This window comes from Talpa occidentalis, unplaced genomic scaffold (genome assembly GCF_014898055.3).
Source record: "Talpa occidentalis isolate TD23 unplaced genomic scaffold, MPIMG_talOcc4v2.1 talOcc4.5, whole genome shotgun sequence".
NCBI classification, from domain to species: Eukaryota; Metazoa; Chordata; class Mammalia; order Eulipotyphla; family Talpidae; genus Talpa; species Talpa occidentalis.
The window spans coordinates 77,719,837-77,734,401 of NW_023604861.1; the positions used below are offsets into that span (position 1 = coordinate 77,719,837).

At 41.1% G+C, this 14,565-nt stretch overlaps 1 protein-coding gene across 3 annotated transcripts in view; it reads left to right on the top strand.

Annotated features, from left to right (window-relative positions):
- Positions 1–14,565, top strand: part of ACTR2 (actin related protein 2) — a 55,305-nt gene that overhangs the window by 11,418 nt on the left and 29,322 nt on the right. The window contains exon 1 of one of the 3 annotated variants that reach the window (XM_037527502.2): positions 8,427–8,562. The exons of the other annotated variants lie outside the window; for them this stretch is intronic. Within the exon in view, the coding sequence (XP_037383399.1) occupies positions 8,515–8,562 (48 nt within the window). The 5' untranslated portion in view covers positions 8,427–8,514. Of the gene's footprint in view, positions 1–8,426; positions 8,563–14,565 lie in introns of those variants that run through there. 3 annotated transcript variants of the gene reach the window in all.

Sequence of the window (14,565 nt, forward strand, 5' to 3'; positions counted from 1 at the left end):
AGTGCATCCTGGGGGTGGATGCAGTGTGTGGCTTATGGCTGAGACCACAGCCAGAGAAGGCCAGGAAACCTGACAGCTCCTGGTGTGTGACAGCAGACCTGAGTGGTTCCCCTCCCTCACATGAGCAGTGCCTTCAGCAGCAGAAGTGATGGATCATCTGCTGGTGCCAGTAATTGTCTTTTGCCACTAGGTTGGTGCCCTGCCTGGACTCGTGTTCTGTTGTATTATTCAGTTGTATTTTCTTTTGTGGGCCATGGCTGCAGTGTTTACGTTTAAGGGAAAATTGTATATAAGGTATATGTAGACTGCATAGCAGAAAACCCTGAGGGGGTGGATTGTAGCGTAAATCATTTGCAGACTTTTCTGCCCTCCTGCCATTAGGATTATCCTGCCTGGTGGGTACCTACATTCGTTACATTATTACAAGTTATGGTGTTTACTTCTGTGGGCTCAGTATTGAGACAGTCACCAAGAGAAGCAGAAGCAGGAGAGCTAAGGGGAGAAAGATGCCAGAAGAGAGAGAGGGAGAAACCCAGAGTAAAGACTGGCCAGGGGACTTGGAGGCCTCCTGCCTCCCTCCCCACCCCTGTGTGCCGTGTACCTGGTTGCTGCACTACATGTAAAAGCTCAATAAAAGCCTGAGAAAGCCACCGAGGGTTCCAGGACTCTCCTTTACCTGGTCTGCTTGGATTAGAGAACCTGCCCTGTGCCCATCCTGCCACCACAGGTACAATCAGTGAATTCCAGTTCTAGTCCACCATTAACAGTATAGAATTTGTCTCTGAGAGAACTGCTTTAATAAGTTTTATTGTGAAAGCTAAAACAAATAGTGTTGAGATATAATACACATGCCACATAATTTGGTTATTTACAGCATACAAATGAAAGTAGAATTTTGCTACAATCATCAATTAATTTAGAACATTTAATTACCCCCAAAGAGAAGCTCCATACCCATTAGCAATCATGCTCCATTTCTCTGCTCCTCCTCCACATCCCGCCAATCCAGTCATAGACAACCACAACTCTGTCTTCAGTCTCTGTAGATTTTCCTGTTCTAGATAATTCATATAAATGGAATCATACTTTATGTGGCCTTTTGTGATTGTTTTCTTTCACTAAGCATAACATTTTTCTTCCTTGTAGAACCTTGTAGCAGTGCTACATTTCTTTTTATGGATAAACAATAACCCATTGATTGTATATTCCACATTTTGTTTATCAACTCATCAGTTGTTTCTGTTGTTTCCACATTTGGGCTGTTAGGAATAATACAGCTATGAACACTTATGTTTAAGTTTTTATATGGACTTGTTTTAGTTTCTCTGATATTTAACCAAGAGTGGAATAGCTGAGTCATATGGTAACTTTTGAAGATTAACCTTTTGAAGATTTCCAGATAGCTTTTTAAAGCAATTGCATCATTTCAACATTCCAGCAATTTCTTCACATCCATATAGCACTTATTATCTGTCTTTTTGCTAATAGCCATTTTTTTTTTAAAGATTTTAGTTATTCTTACATAGAAGAACTGGGGTACAGGCCAGAGGTGCAGGGGGCAAGGGGCAGACGGGTGAGAAGATTCACCTGAGACAGAGTGGGGAACAGAACAGGAAGATTGACTGGAAAACACTGCTGAGGAGAGCAGTGTTAGGAGAGGTCTGCTGCACCATGTGGGTAGCTCCCTGGCGAGGAAGCTACCTGCTGCAGTGGCTGCAGATAGCTTCACAGTGCTAAGACTTAACCCTTTGCGCCATCAGGAATGCCGTATATTAATTTTTATTTATTTTTTTATTTATTTTGGTGGGACCCTCACCAGCGGCCTGGGAACGAACCGGCGCTGCAGAGGCTGTGGGCAACCTCGCAGCCCAGTGCTCAACCGCTGCGCCACCAGGGGAGGCCCCGTATATTAATTTTTAGAAGAGTTCTTTATAGATTACATGTCTTATATCAGATATGAAATTGGAAAATATTTTTTCCTAATATAAAAATTGTCTTCACTCACTTAATGGTGTCTTTTGTAGCACAAATGTTTTTAATTTTGATGAAGTTCAAATGATGTTTCTTCTTGCATTATTTCTTTTTTTTTTTTTTTTTAATAGAGGCATGCTTTATTTATTTATTATTTGTTTGTTTGCTTCGTCCATACATGCACTGGGTACAGTCAGAAGCGCGGGAGGGTGAGAGAATCACCAGAGCCAGAGCGGGGAGCAGAGCAGGCAGAAGGAGCGAAGTACACTGCTGAGGGAGCAGCGGGCGGCAGGAGAGGTCTGCGCGCCATGTGGGACCCTCCTCCAGTGGCCGGAGAGCAGCCGGGGATCGAACCGGCGCCACAGAGGCTGCGGGCAGCTTCGCAACCCAGCGCTCAACCGCTGCGCCACCGGGGAGGCCTCTTCTTGCATTATTTCTAAGAAACCATTGCCTAATCCAAGGATATGAAGATTTAGTCCCTATGTTTTCTTCTACTAAGAACTACCTACCTCAACCCTACCTCTCCAACCAAAGGAAAATATTACCTAGCTTCTAACAACAGAAATTAATTTTGCCTATTTTTGAATTTATATAAATGCAATCATTACAATGTATATTTTGGCATTCATTTCTTTTGCTCAATACTACATTTGTGAGATTCATTCACTGATGTTGTTGCCTGACGCTGCTATTGCTCTCAGAATTTGACTATTAGATGAAGTTTCATTAAGGGACCTATTATTCCAAATCATTTATAGTTTTTACCTCTTAAATTTACATCTTTGATCCATTTCAAGTTAATTTTTGTATATGGTAAAGTGGGGAAGAGAGATTAACCGATTGAGGAATAGTACAACTAAAACCATAGCTTATATACATTAAGTACCTATGGGATTTATTTTTCTACTTTAAAAATAATTTAACTATCAGCGAAATAAGCCAAAAAGAAAAAGAAAAATACCGGATGGTCTCACTCATAGCAGGAATCTAGAAAACTTAAATAAGGGACCAGGAAAATGAATATAAGAAAGTGAAAATCAAAATCAACAAAAAAACTATGAACCAGAGACACTTTTTGGGGGGTGGGGGGCGGGAGGGGAAGGATTGGGGTCAGAATGGGGCGTTTGCAATTGTATGGGGGAATATAAAAATAAAATTTAATATTTAAAAAAAAAAATAATAAAAATAATTTAACTAACCTAGTTTCAAAACTATAATTTTTCTAGTTGAAAGCAATTACAGCAATTAGGTCAAAACCTGATTTAGAAACAAATTGTAGGTCAGACAAGCTGTACTTGATTGTTCTCTGGTCGAATCAGCAACAATCATTGATGGCTGCTAAAACTGTTAAATGAACTCTGGGGAACTCTGTAGATTGTCCAGTTACACCAAAAATTCAATGAATAATCTTAATATTATTAAATGTGAGACACCCAGATGTTAGGTTCCTTCAACTGTGATACAAAAATAATTTTGGCAAATTTAAAACCTAAGTCTAATCAGATTTCTAGCTTTAACTAGCAGTTTCCAGATAATGCAGAAGCTAGAAGAACAAAAAAACAACAATACAATACTGCAGTGATAAAATCGGTCAAATCTGGAATGTGGGACATTCTAGAAGTTAAATGAAAGTTTCTTCACTAAAAAAATGTAATAAGAAAGGAGAGAGAGGGCCTCCCCGGTGGCGCAGCGGTTGAACGCTGGGTTGCGAAGCTGCCCGCGGCCGCATTCGATCCCGGCTGCTCCCCGGACACCCGAGGAGGGTCCCACATGGCGCGCAGACCTCTCCTGCCGCCCGCTGCTCCCCTCAGCAGTGTACTTCGGTCCTTCTGCCTGCTCTGCTCCCCGCTCTGGCTCTGGTGAATTCTTTCGCCCTCCTGCGCTTCTGACTGTACCCAGTGCTTGTATAAACAAAACAAACAAACAAACAAACAAATAAATAAAACATGCCTCTATAAAAAAAAAAAAGAGAGAAGAGTGATAGACTAAAATAATCTTAAGAGACATATCAACCAAATGCAATGTGTGGAATTTGCTTAGATCCTGATTTGAAAAATCAACTCTAAAAGGAAAATTGAACATGGACAGAGTATTAGAAGATAAGAATTTATTAATTTCATTAACTGTAATGGCATTACAATTATGTTTTTGAAGTTTTTATGTGAGAAACATTCTCAGTTATTGAAAGGAGAAAGTGCATGATGCTCCCTCGAGATTTGCCTTCAAATGCTCCAGCAAACAAGGTCAACAACAAAATTGTAGAGGGAAATAGATGAAATAAGAACAGCAAAAAAAAGGGTGGCTACTGAAGTTAGTGGCATGATGCAAGACGGCTACTTGGGTTCATTTACTATACTGGTGTGTTTGAAAATTTTCCCAATAAAAATGAAAAATAGTAATCAAGTAGATTACTACTGATTAATACATTAAAACATAATTTAAAGCTATTAAATTTTGAAACACACAAAAATTCTTTAGAATTATTTTCTTCCAATGCTAAGATGTACTTCTACATCAGAGAATCTAAAAGGAAGCAAGAGACTAAACAAAGCCAGGAAATTGGATAGTAAATTCATTAATTTTCATTATATTGACTCCCTTTCTCAAGCATAGATCCCAAATCGCAGATCCTTACTTTTATTTATTTTTGGCAGAACAATTGTACTTTTTTTGGCCAGATCAAATCAGGACAAAAGCAATGTTTGCAGAATTACAAGATCTTCAATTGATTTGATGAGAATACAAGGTTAATTTTAGCAAATAATATCCAGATAGCACACCCTGTCTGTAGCACTCTAATATGTGACAATAATGTTACTTACAAATGTCACAAAAATTTAATTAACCACGAGAAAACAATCAGACAAGTCCAGAACATGGCACATTTCAAGAAGCCAAAATGACCTGACCTCTCAAAAAGTCAATGCTTAACATTTTAGAGGACACATTTTGGGGAGTGTATATTAAAAAGGCAATGTCACAATTAGTTGAAAGACATCTAGATAAAGAGATTAAAGACACAACAACAAAGCCACTATATGACTCCTTGTTGAATGTCAATTTGGGGAAAAACAGCTATAAACACTTTTTTCTTTTAATTTTAGTTAATTAATTTACATATATTTTACATCATTGGTAATTTTGTACAATGTATGCTTTCTCCTCTCAGGTGTAGTCCCTATAAAATTCCCACCACCATAGTCCATTGTGAACAGTTATAAATGCTTTAAGGACAACTGGTGAAGTATGAATATGAACTGGGTATTAGATGACACTGAATCATTACTAATTTTTTAATATATGACTACATATCATGGTTTTGTAAGCAATTGCCCTAGGATGGGCCTGCTGAAGAAATTAGTAGTTAAATGACATTGCATCTGAAAAACTTCCCAAATGAATTATTTGCTTCCAACCAACTTGATTTAGCACTATTAATATAAGCATGAATCTTAGCAGCATAAATGAGAATAACTTAGAAGAGCTTAAATGGATACTTTTCTGTGTTAAGTACACATCTCTTTATTTGATAACTTTTTTTTTTTTTTTTTAAGAATTATTCCTTTAGGGCCTCCCTGTTGGCACAGGGGTTAAAGTCTCAGCACTGCCAAGCTATCACTAGCCACAGCAACTTGAGTTCAATCCTGGCCAGGGAGCTAACTCGCACATATGGTGCAGCAGAATTTATACTTAATAACTTAAACTGCAGTTATAAATAGCTACATATTTTAAGGAGAATCTGAGATCATTCTTAGCTTTAAATTCAGAGATGAGTTCTTTTTTGTTTTCAATTACCAGTAGACACTGTTTTCCTTCTCAAGTACAGTACATACCTATGTGTATGGGTCCATTTTAACAGCCACTGTATTAATCTGTAACCATAAAAACATACTCATCTATTTCCATTCAAGAACAGAAGTTATATCAGGTTCAAATGAAATGCAGAATCCCTCAGGAAAGTCATGTGCAATGCTACCTCATACTTCCAGTTTTTATAACAGATCCTTAGGGTAGAAACTCAGGCTTTGGAGTCAGACACACTTATGATTTATCCCAGTTCTGACACATCATAGTTAGGTGTGTTAGGGTAGGTAACTTAATTTTTTTAAACTTTGTTGACATTACAAGGTGTAATTATGTATCTCAAATGTACAGTTTATTTTTAGTAAATTTATATAATTGTGCAATGATCAGCAAAATCTAGTTTTAGATTTCCATCACCCCATGAAGTTCTCTCTTGCCTACTTGCAGCCAAACCTGGTTCCCAGCCCCTGCAATCGCTGATCTCCTTTCCATATCTAAATATTTTAATTATCTAGAATTTCATATAAATGATATCATGCATTATGTAGTCCGTTGCACCTTGTATATTATTTTTTTAGTTTCATCCATTTTCTGGCATGTTTTTACTTTTTTATTGCCAAATACTATTCCATTACATAGATATACCATATAGTTTAGATTACTCATTCACAAACTGATAGACATTTGAATGGTTTCCACCTTTTCCTACGATAACATTTTTTTGTGTGTACAATTCTCAACCAATATTAGCTGGACTGGATCCAAGTTTCATTCAAGTCATTGTAAATGTACAGCCATGGAAAAGGTACAATTATAGTTCTCACTTCTCAAAAATGATGGCTTTTTTCCTAGATGAATTTTAATGAATTTTAAATTTACCCAATATTTATTGACTGTTAATAGCATTCCAGGATGTTCCACTGGATGATCTTGGAAGGTGTAGGACCCCTTAGGCCCAAAACAAAATAATGTATTCATATACCCATACTAAAGTTACTAGCAAAAAGAGTAAAGCGTATGTTGAAATTTATCAGCATAGATGTGTCAAGATGGGTCTTAGAGATCTAATAGAAGTCTCCCAAATGATTAAAAAGAAAACAGGTGGGCCTCCCTGGTGGCGCAGCGGTTGAGCGCTGGGTTGCGAAGCTGCCCGCAGCCTCTGTAGCGCCGGTTCCATCCCCGGCTGCAACCCGGTCTCCGGAGGAGGGTCCCACATGGCGCGCAGACCTCTCCTGCCGCCCGCTGCTCCCCTCAGCAGTGTACTTCGGTCCTTCTGCCTGTTCTGTTCCCCACTCTGGCTCTGGTGAATTCTCTCATCCTCCCGTGCTTCTGACTGTACCCAGTGCTTGTATAAATAAATAAATTAATTTAAAAAAAGAACAGGTAAGGGCATTATAGGTAGAACCGCACTTTTAAAAATATGGAATTAATAGTTGCTACTATGGGCCTCCCCGGTGGCGCAGCGGTTGAGCGCTGGGTTGCGAAGCTGCCCGCGGCCTCTGCAGCGCCGGTTCGATCCCCAGCTGTTCCCGGCCACCGGAGGAGGGTCCCACATGGCGCGCAGACCTCTCCTGCCGCCCGCTGCTCCCCTCAGCAGTGTACTTCGGTCCTTCTGCCTGCTCTGCTCCCCGCTCTGGCTCTGGTGAATTCTCTCACCCTCCCGCGCTTCTGACTGTACCCAGTGCATGTATAAACAAAACAAACAAACAAACCAGCAAACAAATAAATAAATCATGCCTCTAAAAAAAAAAAAAAAAATAGTTGCTACTATGGAATGCTTACTCTGTGCACAGAATTCCATATTCTCACAACCCACAAAAGTACAGGTTAGCTCCATGCACATACAAGGGCATGTCCAAATCACAAAACACTTGAGCAGCAGAACCAGATTTGAAACTGGGGTTGCCTGGTTTCAATCTGCGACTGGGTTCAGATAGGTCCAGGGGTTGCTGCTACAGATGGGGTGACCGACGAGCGTGGACATGCAGGCACCCGAACGCTCACTCGCTTGACCAAGGGCCACCGGGGCTAAGAGGGAGAGTGTCAGGCTGCCTCGCGAGCAATCAGCATAAACGCATGTTTTCAAGTCTTGCGTGTGTGTGTTGAGCACAATTCTATGTCTGCTATGTTCAATGGTGGGGTCGGCAGGGACGGCCGGCTCTGCGCCCCGCCCTCCCGGCTGACTTCGCCGCCACTTTGCACAGCCGCCTCGCCGCAGCGGGTGTCACCACCTGCCGGCGCCTCTGGGCCCCTGGGCCGTCGGGGCGGGGGGCGCGGGGCAGCGCTTTCCGCCTCCACGGACGTGGGCTGACCTGGCCCGTGTCTTCCCGAGCCTTCCACTCCCGCAGTCCTTCCACACCTCGGGGAAAAGGCCTCAGCACAAGCCAGGTGGACTGCCACTCACGCTCGAGAAGCCACAGGAACGAGACACAGAGAGGAAGAACCCGGGTGGGAGGGACCGTGACCACGAAGCGAATCGGCCTGCGGGCGGGCCTTGGGGCTTCTCCGCTTCTTATTGGAGCTTACCGCTGCCAGTCACGGCTTCCTCCCGCTAGTCCCCACCCTTTCCGCACAGGCTGTCAGTTAACTGCTGGGCGGCGTGGGGGGACTTCCGGTCGGGCTGAAAGTTGGGCCGTGGGCGGGGCCGCGCAGAGGGAGGAGGCGGAACAGGACGGGGCCGGGCGGCGGCGGCGGCTCTAGGTTGCTCGGTGGCGGCGGCGACTCCTCTCCGCGCGGACGATGGACAGCCAGGGCAGGAAGGTGGTGGTGTGTGACAACGGCACCGGGGTAAGCGGCCGGAGGGGGGCCGCGGCGGCCTCGGGGCCCGGCCGGGATGTGCCGGGGGAGCGCGGGCCCGCGGTACCGGCCCTCGGCGCGGCGCCTCGGGGCCCCTGGGCCGTCGGGCGGCGGGCGCTGGGGCGCGGGGGGCGCGGGGGTCGCGGGGAGCGCGCTGACCCGGCCCGAGTGTCCCGAGCCTTCCCCCGCGGGCCTCGGGGGTCGGGGCCGCGGGCGAGGCCGTGTGGACGGGAATCCCACCTGCTGCTCGGCTCGGGCCGGCTGCGCGCTCGGGCGGGGACAGTTTGGCTGAAGTGCCCGGAGGGCTTGAAGCCCGGGGTGTTCGCTCGAGGAGGGCTCCGCGCCCCGGGCCGCGCTGTATGAGAAAGGAGAAACCAGCGAGGCCTTCCTCTTCCTGTGTGGCTGGAGATCCGAATCGGAGGCAGGAAGCGGGCTTAAAGAAAAAAAAAAAAAGGGAAGTGCTGTCATGTAATGAGCCTCACCCCTTTCTCGGTGTTTCAGGTTCTTTTTCCTTTTCTTTAGAGAAGGGGAGTCCAGACCAGCAGTTCATCCCTTTTTATTCTGCATGCTGGGAATTTGGCCCTGATGCAGCCCCGCAGAGACCAGGGTGTTCAAGGGATGATCTTGGGAGGTGTAGGGCCCCTTAGGCCCAAGTGTTAATTTCACTGACTTTAAGGGGAAGTTAATTAGTTTTGGTTTCTCCCCCCCTCTTCTTTTTTTTTTCTTTAGGTGTAGAATACAGATAATGTTAATCTTTAAAAGTCTAGTGCAAATAATTGTAAAAATTTGACTGAAACACTGATTGAGAAATTGTTTGAAAGTTGTTACTTTCAAATGTTCCCCTTCCTCACTATTTTTTGGAAAAATGTCTTGAATTACAAAGCCAGCAAATAAGGAGACAGAAATGTTACTTATCTGGATGAGTTCTGTACTGGTCTTTTCCCCATCCATGACAAAGATGTCTAACCGTTTTGGAGTTGCAGTATTTTGTGATTTTTTTCTCTCCTTCCTTCCATGTGACATATGAATTAAAATAGGTTTTATTCGATCTTTAGTACAATTTGGAAACTAGATTGTTGAGGGGAAAAAAGGGTGCATATTCACTGCTGTAATATTGCTCTTGATTGAATTCGTTACAGATTTTTACAAGCAATAATTACACTCCTTTTATTTGAACTTAATTGAAAACAGACAAGAGTAAGAAGATTGTTATCGTATAGTGGAACAGCCATACAAAATGGAATACTTTTTTTTAAAAGGCAGCATATCCATCAGTATGGAGGCATGTCAGAGATTTATTAAGTTAAAAAAAATGTTTAGAATGAACACATTTATGTGTTTCTTTAATAGAGGTACTTACATGTCCACAAAGGTATCTATGTATGAAAGTGTTGGAGGGATACATAAGAATGATCATAGGGATGAATGATCATAGGGATAAATGATCAAGAGATAAAAGTAGGAGGTGGAAACGTCTTTCTCACTCTTCTGAGTTACTGGGGAAAAAAATTTTAAGCAAAACATTGTTAAATGATCTTTCAACTAAATTAAATATAAATATGTATTTTACAATGAAAGCTCGATAAAAGCTACTTTAAAAAATATTAGCTTGATTCCCACTGTAGTCTCACAATGATCTCTAGATAAATTTAAAGCTTTAAAAATTGAATTTAAAATATTTGGTGAATATGTCAAGTAGTTGCTTTAGAAATTGCACTATATTATATTTTAGTGGATTCTTCCTTTTTGAAGGGCAATGAATCCCATATTTGAGGTATGTATGAGGGTTTTTTTGATAATTAGAATGAGATTATTAACTATAAGGTCATTTTTATATTTCTATTTCATTAGTTTAGCATTATTAGAAAGTTGTTTGTATGATTACTGATTAATCTTATATCTATGACATAATTTAAGAATCTTGTTTATTAAGACAAAAGAAAAGTTACTATGACAAATAAGAGAACTGTAGTAAATTGAAATAAAAATGTATTTGGTGTTTCTTTTCCATTTTTTAAGTTTTATCCCAGACTTCTACAGATATGATTGATTGTAAATGAGGAAACAGATCTGATACAACAATGTGATAAGGAATATTGTTATATTTCTAAAATCAGAGAATTAGGACTATTCAGGTTCTATATTCTATTTCTTATTGTGCCATAGTAATCTTGATTTTATTTAGATACCTGTGGTATAACGATTCCTCTGCAATTAAGTGTTAAAGAAAATACTGAAATTTAGTTTCTAAAGACTTGCGGGAATAGTTGTCACACTAAAGTACCTTGCCTCTTCCATGTCTTAGGTTTTAAAATACTACGTTATTTGAAGAATTGTTTTTTCCTAGCCCCTCTGACAGGCCCTAAATATTAGAATACTGTAGTTCTTATAACATGCCAGATGTTGGTCCCTCTTCCCCACCAGTCCCCATCTGGATTAGTGACTTATGAGGGTGATCTAGAGGAGGAAAATGGTTTGATTCCAATAATTTATGCACACACATTCATAACTGTTCAAATAGTTTTTATAGTCTGCTAAAAAAAAAACCTCATAGTGCTAGAATGATTATACTTTAATTTATAATTTACATTTATGATTGATTGTGACCTGCTTCATCAGACTTGTGCTAATTTATATGTTGAATTTAGGAGTGTTTAAAATAGAAATAAACCAAAAACAAATTTGGTTTCACCCTGCATAATGCTTTGGAATAAACAGTATTTTGGTGGTTTAGGAGGATAATAATCCTCAACAAATCATCCATCAGTGCCTTCAGATAAAAATTAACAAAGGAAAAATACTGATTAAACAAGGCTTTGTAAATCCAGTTGTTTATTTGAGGGGAGAAAGGTAATTTTGGAGCAAATGTGGATGGACTTCTTCATTTTTTTCTTGAAAGAACATTTACTGTTCATGTTCTTACCATTTGATGACTCAGTGGGAAGTAAGGAAACCAGTTTAAACCACAGTGCTATGCAGAGGAACTATATATGGTAAAATCTATTTCTTAAACACAGCCTTATTGCACACAGTGAGAGCTAAGTTACCATGCTTAAAATTATTGGGGGAAGGAGGAGGAATTTCAAGGATTAATATGATGCCAAATAAGTAGTTCAGAAAAGAGGTAGGTTTTTTTTGTATTTTATCATATCATATGGTTTAGACCTTTTTAAATACTGACCTTTTAAGAAAAGAAATGCCATTTGTCTATTTTATGTTTTTGAAAATTACATTATTTTAATTCCTATTTTAATTCTTAATACATTCATATTTGAAATAATGTGAAATGGTATGGTTATTTCCACTTTGATTGAATATCTAATACCCTGTAGAAATGCTATCTCTACATTAGGAGGTAGCATCTGCTTCCAATAAGTTACTGATTAAGCAGAATAAATAATTTCATTAATAAGCTATTGATACCTTTAATTTGAATTTCCAAATTTCCCTTTTTTTATGAAGCACAGAAATAGATTTGCAATTGTTTTATCGTTTCAGGGAATCTCTCAGCCTTGGGTATTTGGCAAATATTTTGCCTCTTAAAATATATTCAAACAAGAATTTTGAGATACAGGGCCTCCCCGGTGGCGCAGCGGTTGAGCGCTGGGTTGCGAAGCTGCCCGCGGCCTCTGCGGCGCCGGTTCGATCCCCGGCTGCTCCCGGCCACCGGAGGAGGGTCCCACATGGCGCGCAGACCTCTCCTGCCTCCCGCTGCTCCCCTCAGCAGTGTACTTTGGTCCTTCTGCCTGTTCTGCTCCCCGCTCTGGCTCTGGTGAATTCTCTCACCCTCCCGCACTTCTGACTGTACCCAGTGCATGTATAAACAAAACAAACAAAACAAATAAATAAATAAATAAACATGCCTCTATTAAAAAAAAAAAAAAAGAGTTTAAAAAAAAAAAAAAGAATTTTGAGATACAAATTACCCAACTGAACAATTATAACCAGAAAACATTGAGTGATGTGATTATGTACAGATTTGGTACCGTAGGTCTGCATACACGTGTGTGTCTCACAATGAGGGGAAACATGTCAAGGGTAGCAGTTTCTTCCTGGCACCAGGGCTTGATTTATGCCCCATCCCAGGCTTGTCCTCCTACCTCAAACTCTGTTACGATTTTTCACTTAATTAAATCATTTGTTTATATTTAATATGCTGTAAATGAGCCTTACAAACTTGTTTCTTTTTTGCAATCATTCATTTAGTGCTTTTTTTTCTTTTTTTTAAAGATTTATTTATTTATGCATACAAGAGCTGGGGTATAGGCCAGAGGTGTGGGGGGTGAGAGGATTTACCAGAGACAGAGTGGGGAACAGAACAGGCAGACTGGCTGAAATACACTGCTGAGGGGAGCAACGGGCAATACAGAAGAGTCTTAGTCTGCTGCACCATGTGGGTTGCTCCCTGGCCAGCCGGGAATCAAACTCGTGCTGCAGAGGCTGCATATTGCTTCATAGAGCGGTGCTTAACCCCTTGCACCATCAGGGAGGCCCCCATTCTGTGCTTTTTTTTTTTTTTTTTTTTTTAATGTTTATACCCATGTAAGTGAGACTTTCAGCCTGCCTAATGGACATTTCCCTCCTGCCAAGTGTCCATATTTGTTCATTATTTTGAGATAAAACATAAGAATGTAATATCCATATAGTATTTACTGTCTATATTTGGAATAGCTATGTAAATTATGACTAATGATAATATTAGGCTGGTGATCATATAAATTTTTATTTATATAGCTATCTGGGTATGCAGTACTGAGGGGAGGTTCCCTTTACCATATATTCTAGTTCTTATCTAGTAAACTGTATTTTGATTTAAGGACAAAAGAAAGTTTAGGATTTAGAAAAGAATAGTAGTAATATTACTAGTAGGTAATATTCTTTTCCTCTGTGGTCATTGTCCCTTAACTTCTTCTGTGTCACATTGATAAATAATTTGAAAAGACTGTGGAAAATGAGTTTGTATGTCTGAACTCTGTTTAACACTCTTTTAGGGTGAAAAGCATATTCTGGTTCTTACCTGTCAGGCACTATTCAAATGGGGAAGTAGTTATCTGTAGCCTATGCATCATATCACACTAACAACAGCCTTGAACCAATAAAAATTATAATGTAGCATTAAAAATGGTTAGTAGCTGTACCTGCAAAATGCTCAAACCTTAGTTGCTCATTGGTAACTGATCAGGACTTTGTGAGTTTGGGATAAAACATACCTGAATAATATGTTTTATATAGATTCTAAAATGTACATATGACCAGAGAAGATATGCTATTCCAAATATGCAGCTTCCTAATTTCAAACGGATTTTTCATTCAAATGGCCTAATCTGCTTAAGTCATGACTTTAACATATTTTTAAAATTCTATTTATAAGAGACTTGAAATTCTGGATGGCAAAATGTTCTACTCTATTTATAACTGAATGTGCTGTACTTCATCAACATCATTTCCAACAAACTTATAGATATCTTTGAAATAAAAAATTTTTCTATTGTGGTGGGTTAGTCAAAAATCGTTAAGTTTGGGCCTCCCCTGGTGGAGCAGGCAGTTGAGCTTGAGCGCAGCGCTGGTTCGATCCCGGCTGGCTGGCAAGGGTCCCACATGGCGCCGCAGACCTCTCCTGTCTCGGCCGCTGCTCCCCTCAGCAGTGTGTTTCTCGTCAGTCTGCCTGGTCTGTTCCCCGCTCTGTCTCTGGTGAATCCTCTCACCCTCCCGCACATCTGGCCTGTACCCCGGTTCTTGTGTAAATAAATCTTTTTAAAAAATCACTAAGGGCCTCCCTGGTGGCGCAGCGGTTGAGCACTGGGTTGCGAAGCTGCCTGCAGCCTCTGCGGCACCGGTTCAATCCCCGGCTGCTCCCCGGCCACTGGAGGAGGTCCCACATGGTGCGCAGACCTCTCCTGCTGCCCGCTGCTCCCCTCAGCAGTGTACTTCGGTCCTTCTGCCTGCTCTGCTCCCCGCTCTGGCTCTGGTGAATTCTCTCACCCTCCCGCGCTT